At 35.4% G+C, this 27173-nt stretch overlaps 1 protein-coding gene across 3 annotated transcripts; it reads right to left on the bottom strand.

The window, feature by feature from the left end:
* On the bottom strand, nucleotides 1-27065 carry LOC109042581 (uncharacterized). Of its 3 annotated transcripts, none has more exons than XM_019059409.2 (15): nucleotides 26671-27064; nucleotides 25369-25456; nucleotides 24487-24596; nucleotides 23431-23536; nucleotides 22541-22677; nucleotides 21289-21359; nucleotides 19711-19949; nucleotides 18600-18722; nucleotides 15775-17560; nucleotides 14653-15151; nucleotides 13184-13336; nucleotides 9579-9863; nucleotides 8782-8985; nucleotides 6746-6900; nucleotides 1-5923 (listed from the first exon to the last, which is right to left on the bottom strand). In XM_019059409.2, the coding sequence occupies exons 2-15, from the start codon at nucleotides 25420-25422 to the stop codon at nucleotides 5760-5762; spliced, it is 4086 nt and encodes a 1361-aa protein (XP_018914954.2). In that variant the 5' UTR covers nucleotides 25423-25456; nucleotides 26671-27064; the 3' UTR covers nucleotides 1-5759. The 3 variants fall into 3 exon arrangements, with proteins under 3 accessions (XP_018914954.2, XP_018914953.2, XP_018914955.2); XM_019059408.2 differs by having other exon boundaries at nucleotides 22541-22680; XM_019059410.2 differs by lacking the exon at nucleotides 18600-18722 and having other exon boundaries at nucleotides 22541-22680; nucleotides 26671-27065.
* Nucleotides 27066-27173: the final 108 nt, after the last annotated feature.

A 27173-nucleotide genomic window follows, 5' to 3' on the forward strand; every position in this document is an offset into this window, starting at 1 on the left:
TTCAGTTGATCAGACATATTTATTATGGCTTCTTTAACTCCTTTCGATATGACAAGATTTTGAGCTGATATGTACATACACATGAATTGTTACATCTCCTCAATTCATTCATTGAATTAATTGCGAACATGCAATAGCGATAAGTAGTCATTGATTGATAATGCACAAGTTTTATTGCCAAGGCAAAAAATAAAGTTTTCCTTGTGAACAAAGAAAAATCCAATAATTGTAATTAGTGCGCCAGAGTAAGAATAAAAAGCAAGCTTAAAGTAACAATTAATATAAATGATTGAAAATAATATTTAATACTGTTTCTATGAAGACACTTGATTTGCACCTTAAGATTCAAATAACAATCTGACAAAGAGTAAAGATTAAACTGATAATTCATAATACCCAAAAACTATGTTTGCAGTTAGCAAAACATATAATTGACACAGTGTCATCTTAAAGAAGTCAATGAGAGAATACTTGAGCAATAAATTTAAAAAAAATAATTCTATTTAAGATGAAAAAATAATGGCAATATTAATTTATGAATCGGTATTGACTAATCCAATAGCTAAGTCTATTTTTGATTTGTCTATATTCCTTTCTTTCCTTCGTCTCATTTCCCCCCTTTTTTCTAATTTTTCTTTACCTAATGTATGAATACAGAACAAGACACAGATTTCGATTGAATGGTGAAAAATGTGCAGGCGGAGGGGGATTAGGGCACAAGGCAGCTGTTTTAGAAGATGAACAGGAGAAAAATAGGTGATAATATAAAAGACACAAAATCACACACATAAATTAGGGTCAAATTATTAAAGATGGCACGTAACAGAGAAAAATCACAACTGAAAGAAATTCAGGTCCCAGGAAAATTCCGCCGAACCTCTGGAAGTTTAGAATTATCAAAACAGGAATGAAGAGTCTTCATTCAGACTACGATGAAAATTAGCAAGGAATAGGGGGATAAAATGAATTGCTTTGAATTGTGACTGAGATACATGAATTGTAACTTAGGAGGTCAATGGTAAAAATGGAAGAAAGTTTAGTTCTCCACTTAAAGAAAGCTTTTCATACTCTAAGAAGGTGTACAATATTTTATTATTACTTAATTTTTTTTTGTCGAGGTCGTTTATTTTTCATTTTTTTTTTTTTTTTTTTCGAGATGGAGGACAAATTCTATACTTGGTTAATTATATAAATAGCAAAAAACATTCCCAGGAATTAAGTGCATTCCATCCACACGAGTGCCAGTTTTTCTTGCAACATGAGAGGAGAAAAATTCAATTTGATTTTCTTGTCATGCAGCTGAATCAACTCAAACCTCAAACAGTGAACATTTTTCTGGAGAAATCCTGATTTTTGTACACTCATAGCAATTAAACACATCCGTTCAAGTAAATAATTGTAACGCAAGATAAATAAAGTATGAAATTTCATAAGATTGCAACAAATTGAAAATGCATACATTTCATTAATTAGCAAAGAAGTAACTACAAAAATAACACAAAATCTCTTCAATTCAACTAAAATGCAAGAATACCTTAAAATAAAAATCGTCAGATGTACAAAATCACTCTGATTCAAACACCAAGTTGGACAACTTGGTTTCTTTTGACAGAGCACTGAACCAAAGCGACATAATTTCAACACAACTACCAATCTTCTTTGTCGTGGAGAAAAAAATATGTGCTGTTTAAGGCTGTGTTCTGAGCAGCAAAAACTTGGAATACATATTTAAAGAACAAAAATCTGAGAGTGACACACGAAAAATACAGAGCACAGGTCACACAAGCTAAGGCATTTAAAAGAAAGAAGCTGGTCATGGGTACCTATGATTCACAACTGAAAAATAAATAAAAACGAAACCTCTTTGAAAACAGCCTCGGAGTGGGCTATTAATAGTGGATTTTACATAAAAGTACATGGTGTAGACAATAGAGCTAAGCATGCCTAAATACAAGGATCAAAATTTAAAAATTTTATCAGTTTGGCCTCCTTTCTAGATTCTTTTACTCTCTGCTTTTCCCAGAAACTTAATACTTTACCAATATATTGACAGTTGACAGTCATTTAATGAGAGTATTCAGAAACAGATCCAGTCCTTTTGTAAAACATAAAAAATAGCGGTACATACTGCGAAAAAACACAGTGTGATTTAAACCAGTGATTATGCGCAAAAAACTCACAGGTAAGAAAGAATAATAATTATAAAAAAAAATAATAAAATAAAATTATGTTTATAGTTTTAAGAATTCTCATTCTAATTTTTTTTACTTAATTTCAAGGAAAGAGTTTGCCAGAAAGGAAGGCCCGGAGAAAAAGGTCTGCTACTTCCTCTGAAACAGGCAACTGGAGTGGTAGAAAAAAAATAAAATGAGAGTGTTATCCATTGAAAAATGGAATTTCTAACATTTCTTTGAACACCATTCTGAGCACTTCTTAATTTATTTACAACTAAATTTTCTGCGGTCTCGTAAACTTCCAATTTTGAAGAAAGCTCATTAGCAAGAGATTAAAGATTGCCTCTTCCTGGGTGCTCAAACTACAGCCCCTTTAGCTTTAACAAACTTAAATTAAAAATTACCAAGTTGTTTACAGAAACTTTGAGTTGAACAGTTCTTAATGAGAATGCAAACATCATGAAAAAAAATGTTTTGAGGGTGACTGTCGATTATCAAATGTACCGCATTGAGCAGAAAGGAACCAAGCCACATCGGCTGTTGCCAAATTTACCTGGGAAATTTAATTTGTTACTTGGAAACGGTTTCGCAGATTTTCTTGCAAATTTCAGTGAATTTTCTCCATAGTACGAAGCAAATTCCCTTAAATTTTCAAAGGGAACTGCACTAACACTCGCTGGTAAAAAATTAAATCGCCCAGTTTTTGGCAATAGCTGGTGTGGTTTGGTTCCTTTCTGCTAAACGCAGTTCAAATATTATCATGCTGACAACTTCTGGTAGATAAAAGTCAACATTGCCTATAACAATGTTCACACTGAGCGCTGGTTTGATGGTTCAGAAAATTCCTTTCAAATTGGATGTTAAAAAACGTTGGGAAAATTTTACGAGTGTTCAATGATTAAGCTTAGGATTCTGACCTGGCTGGTAGATGAAATGTGGACTTTGGTGGTAAGATCAGAGGTTACAATGGAGCAATACACTTTGACCCTGTCATGAGTACTGTTGACAAAAAATATGGATTGGTTATTGGGGAAAAGGGTGGGGGTATCAACCATCAACAACCCAAACCCATTCAAGATTTGCTCGGATGAACGAGGTCAATCGATCTCACCAGCCAATGGCATCACTTTGCTTCAGTAATGCCTGTTCAGAGCGTGGAATGATCAACATCAGAGATAAAAGAGAATCAGGCTTCAGGTCGCTCTGCTTCAAGTTTTCGAAAAAAGTTATCACTCCCTGATACTGTACAAACTGGGTCTACATGACACGTAACGAACACATAAAACATTTTACAAAAATGAAGAGCTTAGGAACAAAAATATATAAAGAATAAGGTCACTTAAATAATAACATAAAAAACATAGTTTAATAATAATGAACAACTTAAATATCTTTGAACTAAATATGAACCATGAGTTCTTATAAAAAGCCTAAGATGAGACTGAGAGGACCCTAAACTTAACGGATGTTTCCGCACATACCTCCCTTAACCATACAATTATTTGCCTGATCATTCATAAGTTGGGAACTTACTACTTCCTGGAGCAACTTTTTTCAACCCCATAGAAAATCGTCATCCTTTTTTAATACATGCACAAGGAGGGGGGAAAAAATCGAGTTTTTGCAGAGACCATCATGTTAGGTGCTTAAAGAAAAAAGACATGTTGCGGCAAATCCACGAGACAAAAAAGAAGAACTTCAAGGTTGATTGAAGGATATTAGAAGTCCATTTTGAACCCTCAGTGGATAATGCACCAGTTGGTACTCCTGGGCGAGAGGAGAGGCGGAGAAGCTAGCTGCCTCTTGCCTACACTTGCACACATTCAGTGTCCACTACATTGTTTTCTTTCTTCGATATTAGCATAAAAAAATAAATTTTTCTTCTGGAAAACGTAGGAAGAAAAAGAAATGATACTACGTAATTTAAAATTTTAAGCCTTTATCTGGGTGAATACTACAAATTTACAGAGTACCCAAAAATGTATCAAAAAATGACTGCAATTTCCAACTCCCTTTAATCAGCTCTTACAGTAAAAAAACTTTTTGTGCTCAGTCTTTAAAATAGAGGTCCTTTTGGTCAGATAGGACAATCAGACACTCATATGATTGTACATTCAAGGAAATGAATAAAAAACTTTTTAATTAATTGAATTAATTTTTGAATTATTTCTGCTAACATGAGTTCTTTTGCATCAAGTAGAAATGGTGATTAAAAGGGTATCTTTGAAGTTGGTCTGTGAAAGAACTCGTAATGTTTCTTCTTTTTCTGTGCCTGCATGCAAAATAGACGACCGTTCCCAGTTCAGATTTAATATCTACAAGTACAAGGGAACGTTTACTTGGAACACATTGAACATAATTTACAGAGAAAAAAAGAAGAAAACGATTAAAACTAATTTGGTAAGTTTTAAAGCTAATTTCACAAAGTTGCACATTTTTCTCTGAGACATTAGAGGTGTGAGTTGAAAGAGAAGGAAGCACGTAGAAAAAGTATGGCATAGATAAGGCTTTCCAATATTGAGAGGAAGGCATAATAAAAATTATCTCCAATAAGGGTTGCAGAGAAAAAATTAGAATTGAGTGTTTAGTTGAGAGTGAAATATTTCTGGGAAAAAAAACAACTCTTTTGCGAAAGAGAGTGAAGCACTTTTTAGTTGGCCTTGGCTCACGTAAAAACTGTTAAAATACCTGCCAGATAATAGGGTCTAGCTATCCATTTTCTCCTCACTTTGGATAAAAACAAATTCCACAGCTAAGGTACTTGAAAATCAAAACAGTTCTTACAAGGTTGAACAGAAACGATCAAATGAGAGATCAGTGCTAATACCAAAAGATGGACAAAACTCTAAAGGAGAGGTTCAGATTTGTTTAGGCATAAAAAAGTAGGAATAGCGCAGGGCCCAACTATACCCATCTACTTCGATCAATTTCATCTGGACGAGCCCTTAACGAAAGATCCATTTGTTCTGCAGAAACAAAACCAGTTGAGATAAGGGAAGAGGTCCTTACAGAGAGAAGCAAAACCAATGTGTAGGGGATAGCAGTCTAACGTTATTAAGGCAGGGTTCTATATTTTCCTCATTTTTCATTGTTCTATATTTTCCTCATTTTTCATTCTATCAAATAAATATGTCTTAAATCGGAAGAAAAAAGGAAGGAAACAGGAGCAAAGAGAGACAAATAAAGAAACAGAGAGCATGCACAGTGCATTCTTTAAGTACCTATACTTTGACTTTTGACTGAAATATTAGATGAAGAGTTTTCTGGTTTTAAATGACCTAAAATTTAATGTCGGAGTTAAAATAAAAATCAACTGACTTAGATTTTGGAAAAGAAAAAACAAACAAAAATATTTTATCAAATGGACAAAATGCTGTAAGCTATCGAAGAACTAACAGCATTTTCAAGAATAAAAGAATAATAAGTAACTTTATATCACCAAGGATAGATGAGACATCTTCCGGTAACTTAAATATTCCAGGTAGCTAGCTCTTAAGCAGACTAAGTACTCAAAAATGACTAAAATAATGGACATAATATAAAGTCGACTATAAATGTTGGTAACACAAAACTGTTATGAGCGTGTCAAATTTCTTTTTGAGTCCGTTCAGCAACAGCACGGCGGAAATCCTGCAAAAGTGCGTCGAAAGAATCCTCTTCTTCCTTCCTATTGCTGGCACCGTCATACACTACTGGGCTAGCTGTGCTGACACTATCGTATGGACTATATCCCAGGTTTACCAAACCATCTGAAACAAAAATGTATCATAGGATAAGCACAACAAATGCAGACCTTCTCTCTTAAATAAAATATTTTATGGACTTATAGAATGGATTCATGGCAACTGGACATCGGGAGGCTCAGCTGCACTTATAAGAAGTCCGAACGGACCTACAGCACATTTTCAGTTGTCTCTCAAATTGGTCTTAGCTACAGCAAACAGCATATTGATGGGGAAACTACCGGACTACGTATCTTGTTTGCAGAGTTTAAAAATCTCCTCTCACATTTTATTTTTTTAAAGAAGACGAGATCAATATCATTCCTTGAAATTTTCACCGAGTTTTCTCTGCACAAAGAGGAAAAATCACAGAAGTTTTCAAGAACTGACATAGAGTAGTTTTCCATTTAAAAAATAAAGTATGACAGGAGGTCTGCAACAACGGAAACCAAGATGCGTGGTCTGGTAGTTTTATTGTTGATATCTCTTCGATCAAAACTTGTGCTTGAGTGAGCTTTTTCCTTTGTAAAGAGAATCTTATTTTTATTTTGAATTTTAATGCACAATGGCAAAATCGCCAACGCTCTGTCTTGACACTCCATGAATAACAAAAACATACATTTTTCCGCTGTAATCTTGACGATGAACCCTTGGGCAGGAAAGCAGGGTTGCAAATCAAATATCAAAAGACATGCATCAAACACAAACAACACCATAAGTACATTAGAAATTATCTGGGAGCATGCTCCTCTTATTGCGTGGTTCCTACAATTCCTACAAATGAAGGAAACATTAAAACAATCAACATTTAAAGTAGTGGAAAATATAAAAATAGAAAATTATTCTTACATAATTCTATTAAATCAGAGTAGCTGTTGCTGCACACTTGACGTCCTCCGCCGTAACCAATTTCATACTCAGGAAGAGACTTGTTGTCATTGCCATGTTTGATTGCGCTTCTGGCGTCACAAGCGTACTTGTACGTTATGAATCCATAACTATACCTAGATCAAGCACAGCAAAAATTGTGGTATTGTATTCTAAGAAAATGACTGATGAAAATATCTTGCACAAATCAAAAGTGCTTAGGGGAACTAAAATATTAATCTTCTTCTGGAAGATTAAAGTTTCACTGAAATTGACCATAAATATGGGTGACATTATGTGCAAAATTCACTGTTATGATCACATTTAAAAATTTTAGGAGAATCTTTCAACACGTTTTAAAAAATGGTTTTAAACCAGATCAATACAAATATTTTACTTATCCTTCTTAGTTTTCGACTTTTACACCAGGAGATTTTTTTGGTTGTTCAAATGAAAGGAAGGTCTGTTAATTCTTTCAAGATGAAAAGATTGGACAAAAAAAAAAAAGGGGGGGAGGGAAAGTGCGCTACAAGAGTATAAGACTAATGTTACACACTTATGAATATGAGAGTTCAAAATGAGAGAGGAAATTAGTATCTATGTTTCCTCTTGCAGCTATCATACCATGTCCTAAATTAAAATTTTGTCAGAATAAATTAAATTAGACGGCGAAGTATTTTCAGACTTTTGCTTTTCTCTACAGCTAACGATTGTCGAATGGATGAAAATTTTCAAAAATTACATCTAAGAGAGCTTCTTTCACAGCACTCTCTGACTTTATCATAAAAATGTTAACCTTCCAAAATTTAAAGAAACGATTCTTGCACTTATTATAGGGAGAGATAGTATCACCAGGAAACCAATTAAAGAATAATTTTTCTTACTTTATGTTTCCTTAAAAAATATTAGGAGTAGTTAAGTGAGAAAAACTTGTAAAAAAAGAAATAAATAAAATTGAGGACTTCTGGCCAATGTAGAACGGGTGCATTACCATCGAGAAGGGACATCATCAAATTTTGCCAGAGAGTTGGGGTGGGACCATTGATTAATCTGTTGACTTCCGAATTTTGACTAGATCTAAAAACATGGGACAGTTATGTTACCAGTCTGCCGTGCTAAAGAAGAATGCTGTAAAAGCCTTCAGACATTGCCAAATTTCTTTAGATAAAATACAACTTTATAGGGAAATCCATGAACATTTTTCCTTCCATTTTTTAGAGAAATTTCTTCCCTATTAGATCTTAATTATCTGAAAATTTCATCAGAAAATATTCATAACTCTCCTCAAAAATACAAATTTGGTTTTGAGGAGGAAATTTGGCAACTCAAGAATGTTCATATGGCGTCCTTCCTTAGCAAGGCTGTATTTGTAGGACATCAGTTTGTAAGGAAACTTGCAACATCAATGGAGGCATGATAGCTCTCGGTACTTTTTGATGAACCTTAAATAGGTTGAAGTGAAATTAATAATACGAAACCAAGAAATTACGCAAAAAGTAAGTTCAAAAGCAGAAATAATCACATTTGAATGAGCAATAATTTCTGTTCAGCTGAGTTTCACAGCTTTCCTATGGTATACCTAAGCCGGCAAGGGCCCTCACTTTCCTTCCTTGAATCTAGAACCACTCATTGCATTCTTTCAAGTGAACATTGAAAATAGGCAAGCAGAGTTGAAAAGGGAGGAAGGGTGAATTATTCCATGTGATAATCATGCATGGCAACAGCTCAGCTACATTATCTCTTATTTGTATTTTGTAAAGAGCGTGTTTAGAGGCTTAGAGAAAACGGAAATAACAACCCTATGTATAGGAGATAAAGCATTTTGAGCAGTTATGCAAAGCAAGCCTTACATTTTTTTGTTCTCTCAACTATTCATGCTTTTACTTTACTTTCAGAAAAGAAAAGAGACAATCCATTCTATTCTAATTCCATTTTTGGTAACTTCATTATATTGATCTTTGAAAACAGAAATTTAGAACTGGAATTTTGGAGATCTTATTCTTGCGAAAGGAGCTCACCCTGTAGTCCTTAGGTGTAGGCTGACATCTAACACAGGTCCGAATTCTTCAAATCTGTCACACAAATCAGATTTAGTTGTGCCCCGGCTGATTTTTCCTACATAAATCATGCGACCTTCAGCAATGGCTTTATCTTGAACCGAAATATTGTAGTTTCTTTGAACCAGCGGCCGGTAGACTTCTGATCTAATAGGTGAAATTGACCTAAGGGAAAAGAATACAGAAAAAATTAGTTGTTATTGTTATCATATGCTCAAGCAATGCACATGCCAGAGGAAGGATAAACTTTCAAATGCAACGTCACTGTACCTTTACGTGACATATCTGCAGTGAAACTTTCAAGCTACGTACCTTGTTTGCGAGGATAAAAATCTCTGCTCCTATTTAGTTTTTTGGAGGAGAAAAAATCAACATCATTTCTTGAAGTTTTCACTAAATGTTCTTTGCACAAAGATGAAAAATCACGAAGTTTTAAAGAAATGACGTTGAGCAGTTTTCCATTTAAAAAGTAAAGTAGGACAGAAAGTCTGCAACATTGCAAACTGAAATACATGGTTTAAGAGTTTCGCCATCAATATTGCATCATTGCTAGAAAAAATTCTACAGGTTATAGAACTTACCTAAATTTAATCGTGGAAAAAAAACATGGAAAAGCTGGAATACTTTTAATTTATGGTTTCCTATGCAACAGCAACAGATTCATTCTGAGCAATGAGTGAATTCTTTTTCCTTTCATGCAGCTCAGATAGTTTGAAATCTTACTTGATTACTTTCGTGGAAGCATTGGTGAAACGTACCTTGTTTTCCTGCTAGAGCTCGATGATCGACCTCTATGGTAATTCTTGCTTCGACGACTGTTGTCTCTGCTTCTAGGCCTATCTTCACGGCTCCTTCGTCTGCTGTCTTTACTTCTCCGTCTATTATGTCTACTTCTGCTTCTGCTTCTACGCCTATCTTCCCAATCTTGGTACCTGTGATGATCTCTACTCCGTCTATCACCATCCCTACTTCTTCTTCGATAGTCACTTCGGTACCTGTAACTTCTACTTCCGTAGCTCCTGGACCTAGAATTTGATCTCGATCTGTAACAGAGCCACAGCAAAAACTATAATCCTTAGGACTTGGAAGTTATAAATGTAAAATGGGGGCAACAGCGAATGGATATCACAGATGAAAGATTTGGCAGCCACTTCAGAGATAAAAAGAAAGCTTAATTATTTAAAATCTTTTGTCAATAATGTGGAACCAAAAGTTTGTAAGTGATTACTTATTTATACTTAAAGTAACGAAACTTGACCTATGTACTTGGATATTTATCATTTTCAGTTATGAAATGGGAGTTTTTCCGATCGGCGGTCATATTGGTGTTAGCTTAGGATGCGTCAAAAAAAATGAAAGTCTGAAATGTTCCGCTCCCCAGGCGGCAATCGATGACGTTTGGTAAAAAAACATGTTTGCCAAAATTTGGGCCAATTTCAACCATTTTAAATGGTGCCAAAAGTCGGTTTTGTGATAAAATTATGATATTTTGGTTTAGACCTCGATTTCGTACAAAAAACTCGATTTTACGCTGAAATCGTGCGTTTACGAGAAAAATGTCAAAGAACTCGACTTGAAGAGGATGAAATTTTACACTAGGAGGACGTCTTTGTAACCGATAAAAATCAAATTGAACTAGAAAAACTCAACTCGGTACTTATTTTTTTGGTCCTCAGAATTTCCGAGGTCTTACAAAGTAGAGGTTTAAAAGACTCATTTTTCACGAAAATAAGTCGAAAGAGGGTATAAATGAACTGTGGGCAAGTGTTGAGGATGCAAATGTTATCAGAACTTCCTCAGTTTCAAAAAAAGTTCCAACTATTTTGCACAATCCTCCAAAAAGTGTACGGCTCGAGAAGCAGGATCGTGCTATAATAGTAAGGGGAAAGTGCGGTTTGACCGGGAAAAATTGCGTAACAAACTTTCCCTATGTAATCGTCATCAGTAGGTCCCCCTGAACAACTTCCTAAAAGTTAAAAATGGCCCGACCCCGGAATACTCCTCAAAAAAGTTAAAATTGAAAATGGCGGCCGTAATAAGAGGGTCCGGGAAATCGGTATTTTAAAATGCTCATTCTGTCTCATCATGTGAGGTATCATTTCCTATGTAATTTTGGTCGTAGATTTCATAAAAGAATTCCGCAAGGCCTCTTCTGAGCTTATGTTTCTCTCGGTAGTCGTATGTTTCCTTTAATTTCCTTTATTAAATACATTTATAACATCAAATTTAAGTTTCTTGGCCATACATACATGAAAATAAAGACACTTCACTTTCCTCGTTCCTTCGGTAAATATTTAAAAAAATGCAACCTCCTGCCCTTCACATTTGGCCGCCATCTTTGATTTGGAGCGCCCTGATTGGCCGGAGGGCCTTGCGGAATTCATTTTTGAAATTTACGACCAAAATTACATAGGAAATGATACCTCACATGATGAGACAGAATGAGCATTTTAAAATACCGATTTCCCGGACCCTCTTATTACGGCCGCCATTTTCAATTTTAACTTTTTTGAGGGGTATTCCGGGGTCGGGCCATTTTTAACTTTTAGGAAGTTGTTCAGGGGGACCTACTGATGACGATTACATAGGGAAAGTTTGTTACGCAATTTTTCCCGGTCAAACCGCACTTTCCCCTTACTATTATAGCACGATCCTGCTTCTCGAGCCGTACACTTTTTGGAGGATTGTGCAAAATAGTTGGAACTTTTTTTGAAACTGAGGAAGTTCTGATGACATTTGCATCCTCAACACTTGCCTACAGTTCATTTATACCCTCTTTCGACTTATTTTCGTGAAAAATGAGTCTTTTAAACCTCTACTTTGTAAGACCTCGGAAATTCTGAGGACCAAAAAAATAAGTACCGAGTTGAGTTTTTCTAGTTCAATTTGATTTTTATCGGTTACAAAGACGTCCTCCTAGTGTAAAATTTCATCCTCTTCAAGTCGAGTTCTTTGACATTTTTCTCGTAAACGCACGATTTCAGCGTAAAATCGAGTTTTTTGTACGAAATCGAGGTCTAAACCAAAATATCATAATTTTATCACAAAACCGACCTTTGGCACCATTTAAAATGGTTGAAATTGGCCCAAATTTTGGCAAACATGTTTTTTTACCAAACGTCATCGATTGCCGCCTGGGGAGCGGAACATTTCAGACTTTCGGTGTTAGCTGTTCAAATTTGTGGGCTTGACAGTCTGAGAATTCAGAAACAAAAAATCGATCATGTCTTAAATACATGTTGCCTATAGTCCTCATTTAAAATTTTCTGACTCTCCTTGATGAAACTCCTACTTCAAAACTAACGTATCAAGGATTAATATCACTAGGCATCAAGTTTCTTCGTTTCAAGCTACATACAAGAGCTATTGGGGAAACTATGATGGATCACTAGACCATGAACGAATTTTAATATGCGCATACATTTTTCTGAAGCTAAATGACGCATAGAACATGATGCGCACTTTAAAAACGCAAAAAAGTAACTCAGAAACCAGGTAATACGCAGTTCAAGAAGCACAAATTGAAAATGCTACTATTTTGCACCAAACCGAATGATGTCATCTGGCACCAATCAAAAGCAAGCACAGGTTTCTACAACTTCCATTAAATATCTTTCTACTCCTTGTCTATGAAAACAGTAGGAAAGTCGAAACTACATCTTCAGAATCAAAGATTGAATATCATTCATGTTACCCATAGTAAACAAGCAACAATTCCACATTGAAATATGTTTTATTTTAACAAACATCGGTGGAAAATGAGAAGAGATAGCAATTTGACTTCCGTAGAACATCACTACCATCACTCCCCCCCCCCCCCCCATTCTGGCGCATTTAAAATTCCTTTGAGTCTTTGAAATTTTTAAAATTAGGCTTGTCCGGGATTTTGGCTGCAAAAATACACAATAAATTCACCTTGTAATATACTCACCTAATATTTTTAGAGTGTTATAATTAAATAAAAATTGACAGGCGACAGGGACTATGGACCACGGCAACAGACGGCTTGGAGAAAATGAGGGAAAGCCAACTCCCTGGAGGGTTTAAGAAAGAGTTGATGTACAACATTATGGTAGTAGCACTTTATGTAACTTTTTGTTTTGTTGAGTAGCCAAAGCTATGGCCAGTCCTATCGATGGCCAATAAAATACTTCATTTTTATTTTAATGTGAGTTAACAACTTCATTTTAATCCATAACACTGGCTACCCAACAAAACAATAAGTCCCTGCTGGAGGGCTTTGAGAGGAAAGGGGACTTTGACGGATGGGTGTCGCAGAGCCCTGTGAAAGCGGCTTTTGCGTATGGTTTAGGGACCCATAATTTTTTACAGGCAATACAAATATTTGAGAAGAAAATTGTACCTGGAAGAAGATCGAGAAGAGGTGCTGGTGCTGGAGCTAGAGCTATTTGATGAAAATGAGGATCTGGAACTGGGTCGATAACTAATGGGTGTCCTACGACCATTTCGTCTCGTGGAATTTTTGGAAGCACTTGAGGATCGGGAGGAACGACATCTGTAAAAATATGGTTTGAATACATTAACATACTTTAACTATCAATTACTAACTTCCTTACATCTTCTTCAAGAAACCTTTCAAAGAGAGGAACCTAAACATTTTTTAGATCAAAGTGAATCCAGGCCTATTACTTAAAATGAATTTTCAGCAGTAAAATCAATTTAAAGATATCCCCTGCAATCTTACATTTGTTGCAGGACCGCGAGAGGGCAGGACTCAATAAAGGATTATTTAAAAAAAACCAAATTAATATTACTTTTGGTGAAGATAAAACTGATTTAATTTCAGTAGGTGAATTCTGTTAAATGCAGAATTTTTATGTCAACGCTGATACTGTGCGTTAAAGTTGCAATGAAGTAGTACGTCTTGGAGGGGGCACACTGGCACACCCCCTGACTTAAAGGGGCCATATTTTGGCTTAGGATGGACTGATTTGGGACTTTAAGGTATTAATTTTAGTAATAAAATTTCTGGTTTTAATGAGATAATTACAAAAATATCAGGAACTCTGATTTTTGAGGTCACAGCCCCCTATAAACTTCTCAAAAGGTAAACGGGAGGCCTTCGGACTATAAACTTTAGATTCCTTGAAGTGAATTACTTAATCATCTCCCCATATTGTCTTTGCGAAACTCAAATTTGGCGAGAAAAAAGCTACAGCGAGTGGTCTGGATTACTCTATACAAATCTGCTATCAAAAAATGCTCGAGTTACAATGATTCTTCTTCTGGCGGATTTTGGCTTTAACAGCATCAGTGCTTTATTCATACGATTTCAATGCAGAGAAAATTTCTGAATTTACGTAAAGATGTACATTGAAAATTTTGAAGCATCTTTCCCTTCCTCTGAGGCTTTCCCAGGAAAGTATCAGAGACAGGGACAAAATGCAGGAGGGAATTCTTGGGAGCAGGAAAGTTTATGTTTAGATCCCAATGGGTGCTTTATTCCTTTTTCCTGTCGGGAAGGTAAGAAACCATTAAAGCCAATGTTAACCGAGCAATTTCACAGAAACTGCAAAGTTTGCTGAACTGATAGTTTCCTCCATCCTATCGACTCCCTACGAAGTTAAATTTTTAAAATTTTTTTTAAAAAATCGAAGTGAAACATGAATTGCAGATTTTTTGGAATGCTTTGATTAAATAAAAAAAGAAAGAAAGAAAAAAAAAAAAAGTCTACAAGTCTGTTCAAAAGAGCTGAAAAAGAAATAAAGTTGATTATATTTGATTCAAGATTTCTCTTTAAGCATAATTAAAGCTATCTTGAAAGCAAGCAACAATCAGACTTAATTATTTCTTTCCTCAAAGGTAACTTACTTTTTTGAATGTTCAGAACTGCGGTCACTATCATTACTACTGCTGGAGCGTCTTCGCTTATCATTCCTTTCTTTGGAAGACTTGGAAGGTTCTTGAGCAATTTTTTTGACACCTCTTCGGTTATTCTCCTTGGTACCTGGTCTGTCTCCACTGGTCTTTTTGGAATCAGCTGAAGAACTCTTGGTACTTTTGGCATTCTTGACATCATTGTTTTCTTTGTTTTTCTTCACACCATCTCGTACTTCATTACTCTTTTCCACTACTGATGTACTTTTTTTAGACTTTCCTGTAGCTTCACTTCCCTTGCCCGAATTTTTTTCATCTGTTTTTGGGATTTGTTCTTCAATTTTCTTTTCCATACACTCTTCGATACAAGTAGCCATTTCTGCATTTTCATCGCTCTCTTCCGAGGTTTTTGAATTTTCAGCTCTTTCCTTCACTTCAAGAACTGCTACATCATTGCCAGAGGATGCTGTTTCAATAACTTTCTGCTCTAAATCTGAAAATAAAAAAATAAATAAATAGATTAAATTAGCAAGGCAAAAAAAGAAGAGTAAATTCTTTTTGGTTTTTCATTTTCTACCTGATGGTTGCAGACTTAACAATTGATACCCATAAGAAAGATGGGACGTATAACTATCAGTTAAAGTTGCAATTCATCTAGAGGGTTTTTTATGATGAATTATTTGCAAATTTTTTTAGAGGTAAGCAGTTGAATTGCACCTGTAACCACTATTAATCCATTTAGAGCTGAAAATTAATTGGGCAAAATTAGTGTTCGAACAAAATGCAGTCAATTTCTTGAAAATTATTCCCTTTGTCTACCGAAAATTTAACTCAAATTGAGTAGGTTTAAATTTGTGAATATTGCGATTAGATAAAAAAAAAGGACAACATACCACTAACTGATAATTATACCTTGGTTTGCTCCCGATCACGTTGGTTTTTATTGAACGATAGCTACTTCGATCGCATCTTCAGGTCACTGTTACAATACAAAAGAAACTTGGTCAAAATGGCTATCGGCCAGTAAAAACAGACTCGATTGGGAAAAAACCAAGATATAATTATCAATTACAATGCATCCCAATAAAAACAGCTACAAATTTAAATTAAACATACCCTTAATTTCATTCAGAAGATCCTTGTATGATCTTCGGTTCGCAGGGTCGTTGCTGCTGTCTAAATCAATAGGTGACACTTCCCATTTGGCGATCAATAAGACTCCTGGATCGAGGCGTTTTCGTTGTCGATCACGGTATTCAGATAGGTTCAGTTTTCTTTTCTTTCCTCCACCAGCTTTCTCATGATGACCATCATCTTTTTTCATATCCACCAAAGCGAGGTTTTCCGTAACAGCAAAACCCTCCTGATTCTGGGCATTGACTTCTACACTGTTGTTTGAGGTAGTCGAAATTTCTTCGGTATCTTGTTTGGCGTCAAATGCATCAACAAATTTGTCCACATCTAATTTACTCTCATCATTCAATTCCGGCTGTTTGGTGTTATCCTTGCATTGACTTTCTGATAAGGGTTTGTTTTCATGACTGTCACTCATATCCTTGCTTTCTGTGGGAACTTTGGTGCCTATCAATGAATTTGTTGTGCTTGTCTCTGTCTCTGAAGTGTAAGATGATTCTGCATTGTGTGAAACTTTAGTATTAGTGGATGACAATTCACCTACGTTTTTTGGGCTCGGTGAAGGTGGGATGCTTACACTCTGCCTGTTAGAATTAATGGATGATTCTGGCTGTAGTCTATTCTTCCGTGAGCTACTTTTCTTCAATTCTTCTTCGTACGCGGAATTTGATATCTGTGCTTCTTTCTTTTTTTCATGATGAGAGAAAAGAGTTCCCTGTTGGGGCTGCCCGGGATCTGCCATCTTAGTATTCCTACTTATCACATTTGAATTTATTTGTAGTGGTAAATTTGAGTCAGACTTAAAATTATTCTTAGAGCTAGTATTTACACTGTTGGCACTCTTTAATGAGTCTTTAGAATGACTAGTTGATACATACTGGGCACTCTTGTGAAGTTTCTTATTTTTCCGATTCAATTTCTTTACATTCCTGTATTTATCTGCTCTCATACATGTTCCTCGTTGAGTGTTGGTTTTCTTTGAGTTCAATTTGTCCGTCATATAAGGTTCAGTTGGAGACCTATCTTTCTGTTTTGTACTGCTTACTTCAAAACTTAACGGTTTAGAAACATTGTTGTCTTTCCGTTCTTTATCGATAATTTTATTTGACTTGTTGGCTTCTCTTGAAGTCAACAATTTTTCAGAGGACAGTTTGGTCTTACCTGAGGAGTGAAAATTTTGTAACTCGACCAATTTGGAGGAACTGCTTTTCTCATGATCAGAATCATCGCAGAGTGCCTCTTTCGACGAGTCTTTGTTCACAGTTGCTTTGTTTAGGAGTGAAACCAAGACTGGCTTCTTCTGGGATGATTTCTTTTTTGCAGGTACATCAGTTTGAGCAATTTTATTATCACAATAAGATTCCTCTATCTTAACGCTAGTCTTGCCGGAACTTTTTGTTGCACTACTTTGAACAATGTCTCCAGGCAAGATATCTTTACTAAAGGCAGTTTCAGTATCACAGCTTTTGGATTTGTTTATTTTAAGAGAGGTCGTGCTCAGAGCATCAATTGCTTCTGTTTTTGGCATTCCCCCACTTCCTATTTTGGAGCTATCTCTTGCTGTCTCTTTCAGGTTGGTGGCATTGTTTGTGCTTTTACCACAAGCGAGTTTGTTGGCAAAAAAATGGATAGATGTTGGCTCGATCTTATTAGGGACCCTCTTCGTTTCGTAGGATTCAGAGGACGATGAGATGAATCCACTTTTGCTATTATTTGAACAATAGTCATGGTCTAAAAGGATTGTTTCGCCTGAGGATCCTGTAGTAACCTGTAAAACAAAAAACAAAAAAACATAATTACTACATTGGATGCGTTTGAAAAATGAGAATCATTTTAGTTCCAGAAATAGGCACACAAATAGTTCGAGGATAAAATAATACCAATAGTTCCCTTCCTCTCTCAAAGGAAAACAATAGTGACTCACCCTCAGAATATTTTGATGGAGAATGGAAATGGAATTTGGACGTATTTCTGTTAAACAGAACTAAGCGCCAAATTGAGTTCCTTTTGAGGATTTTAGAATCCCGGATAGCGCGGTCTGTCAAATGGAACTAAGCGCCATGGAAAAGCATTGCGAGTATATGACGGAACGAGCATCGCGTTCCGCAACAACCGCCAATCCCAGCCCACCTCTCCCTTCCTCCTCCTATGGCGCTTAGTTCTGTTTGATAGAAATACGTCCATTTCATGGGGGAAAAGGGTCATTGGAAGTGCTCAGCAAAATACAGAGATGAAGAAAGGCTGTAATATTGGAGGATGTGAAGAGTTCAAAAATATCGACCTTTGTGATATTCCTGCATGGAATTCGGGGTGTCAAATTTCCTGAGAAACTTGTTTTAGTTGGTGCTTTAGCAGAATTCTTTAAACATGTAACTGTCTCTTTCCTCCTTACAATCTCACCTCAAAACATCATACTTAGAATTTAGTTTGTATAAGTTATGAATTATAATAAATGCTCAATAAACATTATACACATACATTACAATATACTCCATATTTTTACAGTCTTGGATTGGGAGGACTACATAGTTAATAAATTATTTTGCATCATAAATTAATCTTGAATGGAACCCAACTTCTTAGAAAGAGAAGAATTGAAAACAAAATATTAGGATAGAACAGAACAGTTACGAACTGGCAAGATGCTGTTAGCAAGACAAGTTATCGTTTAAGAGAATTGACTCGCGTTAAACAAGCAAAATTAATGCATAACATGTTGCGTTTGATGGGGCAAAAACTAACACTGCAAAGAAAACAAACACGAAATAGTAGAGGGCGAAAAAGGTAAACCAATGAAAATCACAGACCAGCTTAATTAACTTGTTCCTGTTCAAGGTCCTCCCTGCATCTAGCATTCGGTTTGAGCTACTTTCATGTTTTTTGCCTGGGATAGCTTGAGCAATGGGGATTTTATGCTTGCGAGCATTATGCTAGAACAAAAATTCGAAAAACAAAAAAACTACAAGCTGCTCAAAAAGGACAGTCAAAATCGTAAAAAAGGGCCTCCCTTTGCTTAACAAAATAATCGGCATTCAAGAAAATAGCAAAACTTGGTTTGGTTGTTTCTTCAACTTTGTGACAAGCACACATTCAAGCTAATGTTTACAATTGGGATCATTCTGCAGAGGAGATGAAGAGGTTGTCACCAATTTTCTTAAATAATCAGTTCTTATGACAGCTCCACGACTTTAAATAAAAAAAAAGATCAAACCAAAGTGGATTCATATTCCAAAGAGTAAACTAAAAAGAAAAGTAACCAAAAAAAAAAAACAAAGAGACACAATTTGGGTTTAGGTTGGCAATTTCAAATCGATTTTTCAAACCGGGAAACAATGAAATCAGGAAAACGATTCAAATCAAACAATTTTGTCAAATTTTGAAAGTAGTGACAGCGCTGATGTTATATTTGGAGATTTATAATTATTTCGATCACAGAAATTATCTTCAAGAAAAATTGATTATTTGGCACTGAGTTTAAGATAGTGCCAATTTTTTGGTCAAAATCAAATAGATTCACTTGAATTGATCTTTTCTCAATGATCCATCACAAATATGGATGCATATGTTTTAGAGGCTTCATATCTATGATTTATTAATATTATCATCATACTTTGATTATTAAAACATAGTTCAGGCAAAAATTTTAAAGCCGAATTGAATCCTATGCCTACTTTGGGTTAAAGCCTCTTGAAACATTGTCTATCAACAACATTGTCCACATTATTTTAGGGGCTGATTATTTTGCTTCAACTTTTTAGACCGCTTTTTTTTTTAAAAAAACCTCTGCAGTGATGCACTGTCTATCATTGAACAAGGCTAATTTGAGCGGAGGGCTAATTTCAAGTTGAGCTGAACCAGAAGGAGAAGAAATGTACTGGCTCTAAAGTTGATGCTTAAAATAAATCTATCAGTAATTACCTTAGTTGAAGTGGAAGACTCAATTGAAGACTCTCTAATAATTCTACAGTTATTCAATTTGGTACAGCTATTTAAAGAGTTAGGTCTTTGAGCGGCATTAATTATAGTCTCGATAGGGCTTCGTAAATGCTTCTCTAAAAGTGAGCACGGCTTAACAGGTTTGGCTGCGAGGTTAGACCTCACTGGTGAAGAAACAGATGGCTGGAATGACTGACGCCCACTTTTGCGCTCCAAGGCATCTGTAAAATTGACCATGAGTTGAAAGATTTCATAAGGAAAATATTGTGTATTTTTGCATAGTTTGCTAGTAGTTTTATAGATTTTTTATTTTGTAAAATGTTTCCACTGGTTGTTCTTAGTGCACTGAAGAAGATCGCAGTTTGTAGGCGGTCGAAACGTTTGCTTTGATTCTTGTAAGTTTTATATTATTTCTCATCTATGTACATGTAGTTTGAAATAGAACTTGTTTATTTTGGCTTGTAGCTCGATTTTTTATCAATTACCATGTTCTAGGTTCACATGTTCACGGCTTAGCCGGCCAAATTAGGCAATAAAATGTTAAATATGCATCAGACGACTTTCAATTTAACAACATTTTTAGTATGATCATGATTTTCATCTGCCCTATCAAAATACATACATATTCTGACAATTTTTTTTCTTTTTAAAAAATATCATTTTGTCTCAGCAAGCCTTGATTTGAAGTTATGACAATTTTGTCCACCAGAAACTGGATGAAAGGCTACTTTTTATAGAAAACGTAGACAATATTCCAGATCATATATCATTGCAGTAATGTTAAAGCTTGGAGGTTATGACAAGACACACATCAAATACAGTTCTCAGCCAAGTAGGACCTCCTGTGGTGTATTGGTCGTAGCGTTTGCTCCATGATCGGGAGGTCTCGGGTTTGATTCCTTACCAGGTGATCCGAGTTTGATGGTCTCAAACAACGAGTATCTGGGGCTGACTTGATTAGAGACAGAGGGGGATGGGACGAAGATTATCCCTTGTGGGATATTTGAAATATTTAAAAAAAAAAAAAAAAAAAAAAAAAAGTACATGCAGCACCCAGAGATGTACCTGACAGCAAGGTGCCACCACACTCCTGTTGAGTAAGTCTTGAGTCAGAAACGCTGCAAAGATTCCAAAAGTGAGACAAAACTGTCATCCTCTCAGAGTCTTCACCTCAATTGCTGTGCTCATCAACTGGGATAAAACCATTATGGATGAAAGGATACTACTCCGAAGTGATATGGAAAAGGCGTAAAATTTTAGCTTCAAAAAACAATGAGCAAGATTTAACTGCACTGACAGCATATTTTGTTTTAAGAACAACCTTAAAATAAAGACAATTTCGTTTCGATCAATGGAAGTTGTTGACAGAGATTTTACTGGGCCATCCTGGTTCATCCTCTGTGCTTACATCTATCTGACCAGGTCTAAAATTTTGCTTTAAAGTATTATAACAAAAAATGTAAGCAAGCTGCTGGAGTAGTAGATATTTTCATCATTAAATCATACCGCTAGATATGAAAATACAATTTTGGACTGTAGCGTATGTTAAAAGTTTATTACCTGAGGTAGTATCCACAGTTTCCACATCAATATGACTTTCATCTTCTGTTGGAAAAAATTCTGTTCGCGAGCTAAAAAGAGAGAGATGAAAAGTATTAATTGTTAGCAAGACCTCCCAACAAACATTTATTATGTACGAGGGTTGTTCAAAGAGGAAGATAACATACTTTCTTTCTATAGAACTCCTGACGTTGAACAAATTATGAGTAAACAGCTGAAAACCTGATCTTGCCTTCTTGGCTTCCAACCGGTTTATTGAATTTTGTATTTCGACAAAACAGTCTTTCACGGCCATTTCAAACAAAACCCTGCCATAATTTCTTCGACAACTATTATAGCTACACAAATTCTAAATATACTAATAAAATGCATACAGTCCCAACTTTGAAATGATGTCAACTGAAATTTCATTTTGGATTTCCCTGACATATGAAATGAATAAATTGGCTTTGATTGCACAAACCAACATATTTAAGGATTTGATTAAAATGTTGGAAAAATGCATGAAGCACTCAGATTTCTCTGATTCAAGACCAATTTTCCAGACATTCTCCTGATGACGGCGTATTTCCCATTATTTTTCAATTTTTACTGATGGTAGATACCGTGTTGGATACAAAAATTTCTGTTATTTGATTTGGTCAGGAATTGAGCCATCTGAAAATAGTCTCAAAAACTTTCTGCCAGTTCATCAAAAAAAAAAAGGGTATGATGGTAATATTTCTAATAAGCTGAAACTGTTGTCCTTAATCTAATTTTTTTTTTAACCTTTGGATATAGACTGATTTAGTGACTACGTCACTCAATATAATATGGAAGTCTTGGTTCAAACCAAAACAAACATAACCTCATGTACAAATTCTTCCAGAGTTGATTGTGTTAATTCATCACAATTTAGTCATTGACAGGTCATAAATCAATTAGGGACTCATAAAACACAAGAAATTTCGATTGCAAGAAACACTTGGACGCATTTTACCACAATGGCGCGAATCAGAAACAAGGTTATGTGTTTGTTTACATTTTAACCATGACGTAGCCTCTGAATTAGTCTATTCCAGCATTGCAATTTGTCTAAATTTTGGGCCCCCTACAATAACTAATTGCCTAGAATCATCTCGTTGGTGTGATGACAGCAACAACTCAAACTGGACTCAAGAAAGCAAACGGAAATCCTTCCAAAGCTACCGGAACCTAAGCTAAAAGAAGTCATTTACCTATGAATAGCTAATGAAGCTCAAAATATACTTACTAGGAGTCAGCTAGTGCATCGTGTATACTATCACAAAAGTTTTGATCAGGATCTTGTTTGATGGATAGAAAATCTGGGTATCCTGTTAATTCATCAGTTGCTGAATTCCAGGAATCTAAGTTGTTAAAATCTTCTGCCTGCTTAAATGAAGGATAAAAATTAGCACTCTCAGTTACACAATCAAGCACATAAAAAGTGAACATGCAGTTAAAAATTTCTGGATTAAACATCTTATAATATTTTATATACAAAAGAAGTGCTTTGTTCTAAGTAATGTGGTTCATGAAATAGGACACTTACATATATTTGATTCATAGTGCTCCTTACAAAAAGTAACACTTGAGTTGATTACAGCCTTGTTGCTCACTTCACTGGAAGTCTAGTAGTGGCAGTAGATAGTTATTTTAGTCTGTTCTATAGGGCTCCAAAAATTCAGAGACAATAATGCCAGTCATACATATGTGATGAGTGGACTTCTGCATAAATCATTATTTGCTTTCATTTTTGAGGAGGAAAAAGCTACTTTTCAATCTTTAAAACCTCAACATTCCTTTTTGTTCCTTTATTTAATAAACACTGAGGCAAAAACCTGTGTGCCTGCAAATTGCATTGATCTTCTGAGGAATGAATCTTATTGAATGTGCATGGGTAGGCGTTCAAATTTTCCCAAAAATCCTAATCGTTGCATTCTCATTACTTCAAGTCATGTTCAGCTCCTCTAACTTAAATTAAAGTTGATCTGATGTCATGAATCAAAGCTTATGAGTTAAGTTTTAAAAACTCTTGTAATTATGAATCATTTAGGCAGTAAGACATCAAGATTGAATTAAACCGCAAGTTCTGCATTTCATTAGCAAAGACAAAAAAAAACCAAAGCAGAAGTAATTTACCTTGAATTCTGTTGCATCAAACGCATGATTCAAGTCTCTAAGCGAAAAATCACAGCTGTCTCCTCTCAAAGAAAGCGCAGTGGGTGATAAGGATGATGAGCCATAGCTGTTGGAATTAAGAGGTATGAGTATAATGTTTGAATTACACTTGGAAAAGAAGCAAAGAAACTGGTATTTACCTTGAAAAACTGTGATGGACTTTAAATGCGATAAAACGAAGGAGCATATAATATGGACTGAAATCAGAGTTTTTTGGTGGTGTGACATTTTTTCAAAAATGCTTCCACTGCAGAGAATTTAACAATCTCTAAGATTGGAAAAAATTAATTCCATACATATATTACCATTCAAATAAAATAAATGAGATCACATTTTTCATGGAAAAATAAAAGAAACTTTTCAAACAAATATTAATATGCATGTGTTGCAGGCAAACAACCATTTGTCTGGGCAATTGGCTGTGTACCTCACTGAGCTCTGTCCTCACATATTGCCCACTACCGAAAAATATGACTTTTGGGGCGAGTCAAGTTGAACTTGCTTTGTAAAGTGACTGAGGGCACAAGCGGAAAGCTCCCATACAGACGTGAGGGGAAGCACTCGAACCAAAACAGCTATATATATTCTGGGAGGAAAAGAGTTTACGGTATAGGCAAGCTGGCATATTGTATAGATGTTTGATTAGTTAAACAATTCAACATACATTTTATTCCTCAAGAATTCATCACAGCTGGAAAAATTCATATAATTCACTTGAATTACATAGAGATCTCAGTTGCAACACAGCTATCCTATTTTCCTTCTTCTTTGCATCTGGTTTTTGCTCCTCATCAGTTATTATGGCTTACTTACAAAACGTAAACCTTATTGAACTGTATTATTCATCACAGTTGTAAAAAATCATGTAAATCACTTGATTTACATGGAGATCTCAGTCGCAACACAACTATCCTCCTTTTTTTCTTCTTTGCATCTGGTTTTTGCTACTTATCAGCTAATAGAGCTTATTCACAAAACGTAAACCTTAATGAACAGTAAAACTTTATGAAAACTTACTCATCAAGGGGTGAGAGCCAATAATCTGGTTGAGGAATGTCATCTTGGAAGGCTAATTCATGATCACTGACTTTTTCAAAGAACGTCCCACTCAAGTTTAGTCCGCTACCCTGAAAGACAAAGGAAAAATATTTAAACCCCTGATTCTACTTAAAATATATTTTAAAAAATGGAAAAAAAGCCTCCTCAATTCAATTGTGCTACTTTTTTTAAATGAATTCCTAAATTTGGAACAGTTCAATTTTCCGAAACTTTCCTTGGACAGAAACCAGAATCAGAATTGATTCCAGGCCAGCCCCGGACACCCCAATAAAAATTGACAACAAATTTCATAATCCTGGAACCTTTCATCAAACCTGAATAGAAAGCCCTGCAATTGAAGCGTAAGACTTGGTTCAAGACTGACCAAATTGTCATCAATATAATTTAAATTGACTTAATTTTTGTAGAACTTGTCATATTCAACATGTTTTATACTTACTAAGGACCCTAAGATGATTGAGTTGCCTGGTTCTTTATTAATATTATGAGGAGGTATGTTAAGTATCAATTACTCAAGTTACGAAATGCATACCTTGATTGCAGAGTTTCGAAACCTTCGATAGTGTTTACTTTTCTAAGAAAAACTGACTATAATAACTCCTTGAATATATTTACCTACTTACGGAGAATATTTTGGAATGAGTGAAGAGGTTTCATACATAATTTTCTGAGAAACTCTCAGTTTCCATTCTTGTTTTTATTTTCCAGCACTCAAGGAAATAATGTAGCTTATAAACCAGCATGCACTTGCAATTTTAGGGAAAATTTTCTGAGGCAGAAGTACAACAGCTAGTTTACTAGCAGCAATCCACCACTTTATTCAAAGTGGAGTATACTAACCTGTGAGCCGAAATTAGAAAAGTTCTCATAATCATGAAGAAATTCTGTCTCCATATCAGATCTAAACCGGACTACCTGATATACTAATCTGAAACAGAGGAAAAACAACAGAATGATTCGCTGAAAATAATGGACACCCAATGATGAATGATTTCCTACCTACTACTCTTAGAAGTTTCATATAAAGCTAGAAAATGAATTGATAAATTAGACCATCGTTAACATAGCGTCAATGTTCGTTACAGCTTACCGAAATCAAACAGAGTTAAGTTATGAAGTATTAAAAATCAATAGCGAACAATAAAATAAGGTGAAGGAGGAAGATGGGTTAATGTACTTAAGCTTTACATGGAACGGATTTATCTTGTTTACATCATGCAATGGAATGCTAAATGACGATTGTGGCTTAGACAACGTTTTCCGACTGATACCCTGGGGAATGCCCCATCTCAAATTAATGTATGGAATCAAACCAAATTTCCAGTACTATATGAAAGTTATGTTAAATAGAAGTAACACTATAACTTAATTGATGATACATCCTTTGTCAGATGATTTGGTATACTTTGAAAAGTTGAAACGCAACTTCAAAGGCTATTGAATAAATCAAGAAAAATAAACACAGCTATCGGTATCAACATGTACGTATATTTACAGGAAAATAGAAGATTCGAAAGTTCATTGTTTGACTCCTCCGGATCTTGCAATGCCTACACATTGACAAATCCAAGTACCCAATAGTAACTAATAAGATTACTATCTGGATTCATAAGAAAACATCAAATGATATCTAAAGTGAAACGAATGACAGTTCATCATTCAGACACTGACCTATTTGCAAGATTACTTCAACTGCTCGTCTGACATCAAAAGTTATCTATGAGGTTAGAGTCTGTTAAGTGTAATAGGTCAAAACTTCTCAAGAGAGCATTAGTAACTCATTTTGCAAGCTTGGATGCTGCAATAACAAATTCTTAGAACCTCAGTAAGCCATCTTCAAGTCAGAGGACTTGGTAGGCCCTCAGTTGAGCGGCAGTCGGAGGAGGTTGAGGCAAAGAGGGAGAAAATTAGGTGCTGATCCGAGAGTAAATGATCAAACAACAAATGTTAGGGCAAGAACGGTTATATCAGCTATGAACATAAAATTTCTTTTGGCAGTGGACTATGGAGTTATGATAAATGTTGGAGTAAACTTCAACATTCAAATGACAACTGCCAACATTGGAGGTTGCAGGGCTAATGGGCAGTTATTCATGGTTATGGCTAGTAACAGAGGAAAAGTAAGCAGATGCAAACACATACCAAATTCATACGACTGACATAAAATCCGATGGAGCACATAAAATTACACGAATGTTACTGAAAATATGTTAAAAGGTTAAAGCTTATTTATAGCTCAAGAACGGAACACAAAAACCACCTTAGACAATAATCACTTCAAGAAGTTTTCGAGAGACTAAGATCACGGAAGGTAATGGCAAGTAATCACTACACTAACTTAATTATTTCACAATTTGAGTATAAATCGTATAGAAGAACGTAACGTGCGTACTGAATAGGGATGTTACTTTGTATGTAAAGGGACCCGAAAATGTGCTAATTCCACTTCCACGTGCAAGCCAAATTTATTCTTAATTTTTGTCTCACAATTTCACAACAGCAGCCGTTCTTCGGCTTGCGCTCGCATTTTACAAGAATGTGCCACCTCTTGGCGCTCTTGTGCCTGTGTGAGTGTGTAAATAAGCGCGGGAATCCATGGCGGCAAACGGAAATTTGATTTGAACTTGTCCTCTTGATTTTGGCAC

The sequence above is a fragment of the Bemisia tabaci genome, chromosome 4 (assembly GCF_918797505.1).
Source record: "Bemisia tabaci chromosome 4, PGI_BMITA_v3".
NCBI classification, from domain to species: domain Eukaryota; kingdom Metazoa; phylum Arthropoda; class Insecta; order Hemiptera; family Aleyrodidae; genus Bemisia; species Bemisia tabaci.

What these genes read in the sequence shown, in the direction of transcription:
- LOC109042581 (XM_019059408.2), bottom strand. Translation starts at nt 25,422, where the DNA reads ATGGAGACAGAATTTCTTCATGATTATGAGAACTTTTCTAATTTCGGC. An exon ending in GGAACAAGTTAATTAAGCTG is followed by an intron (nt 17,561 to 18,599) that starts GTCTGTGATTTT and finishes TTTGTTTTACAG; the next exon opens with GTTACTACAGGATCCTCAGG. An exon ending in AGTTCTGAACATTCAAAAAA is followed by an intron (nt 13,337 to 14,652) that starts GTAAGTTACCTT and finishes ATATTTTTACAG; the next exon opens with ATGTCGTTCCTCCCGATCCT.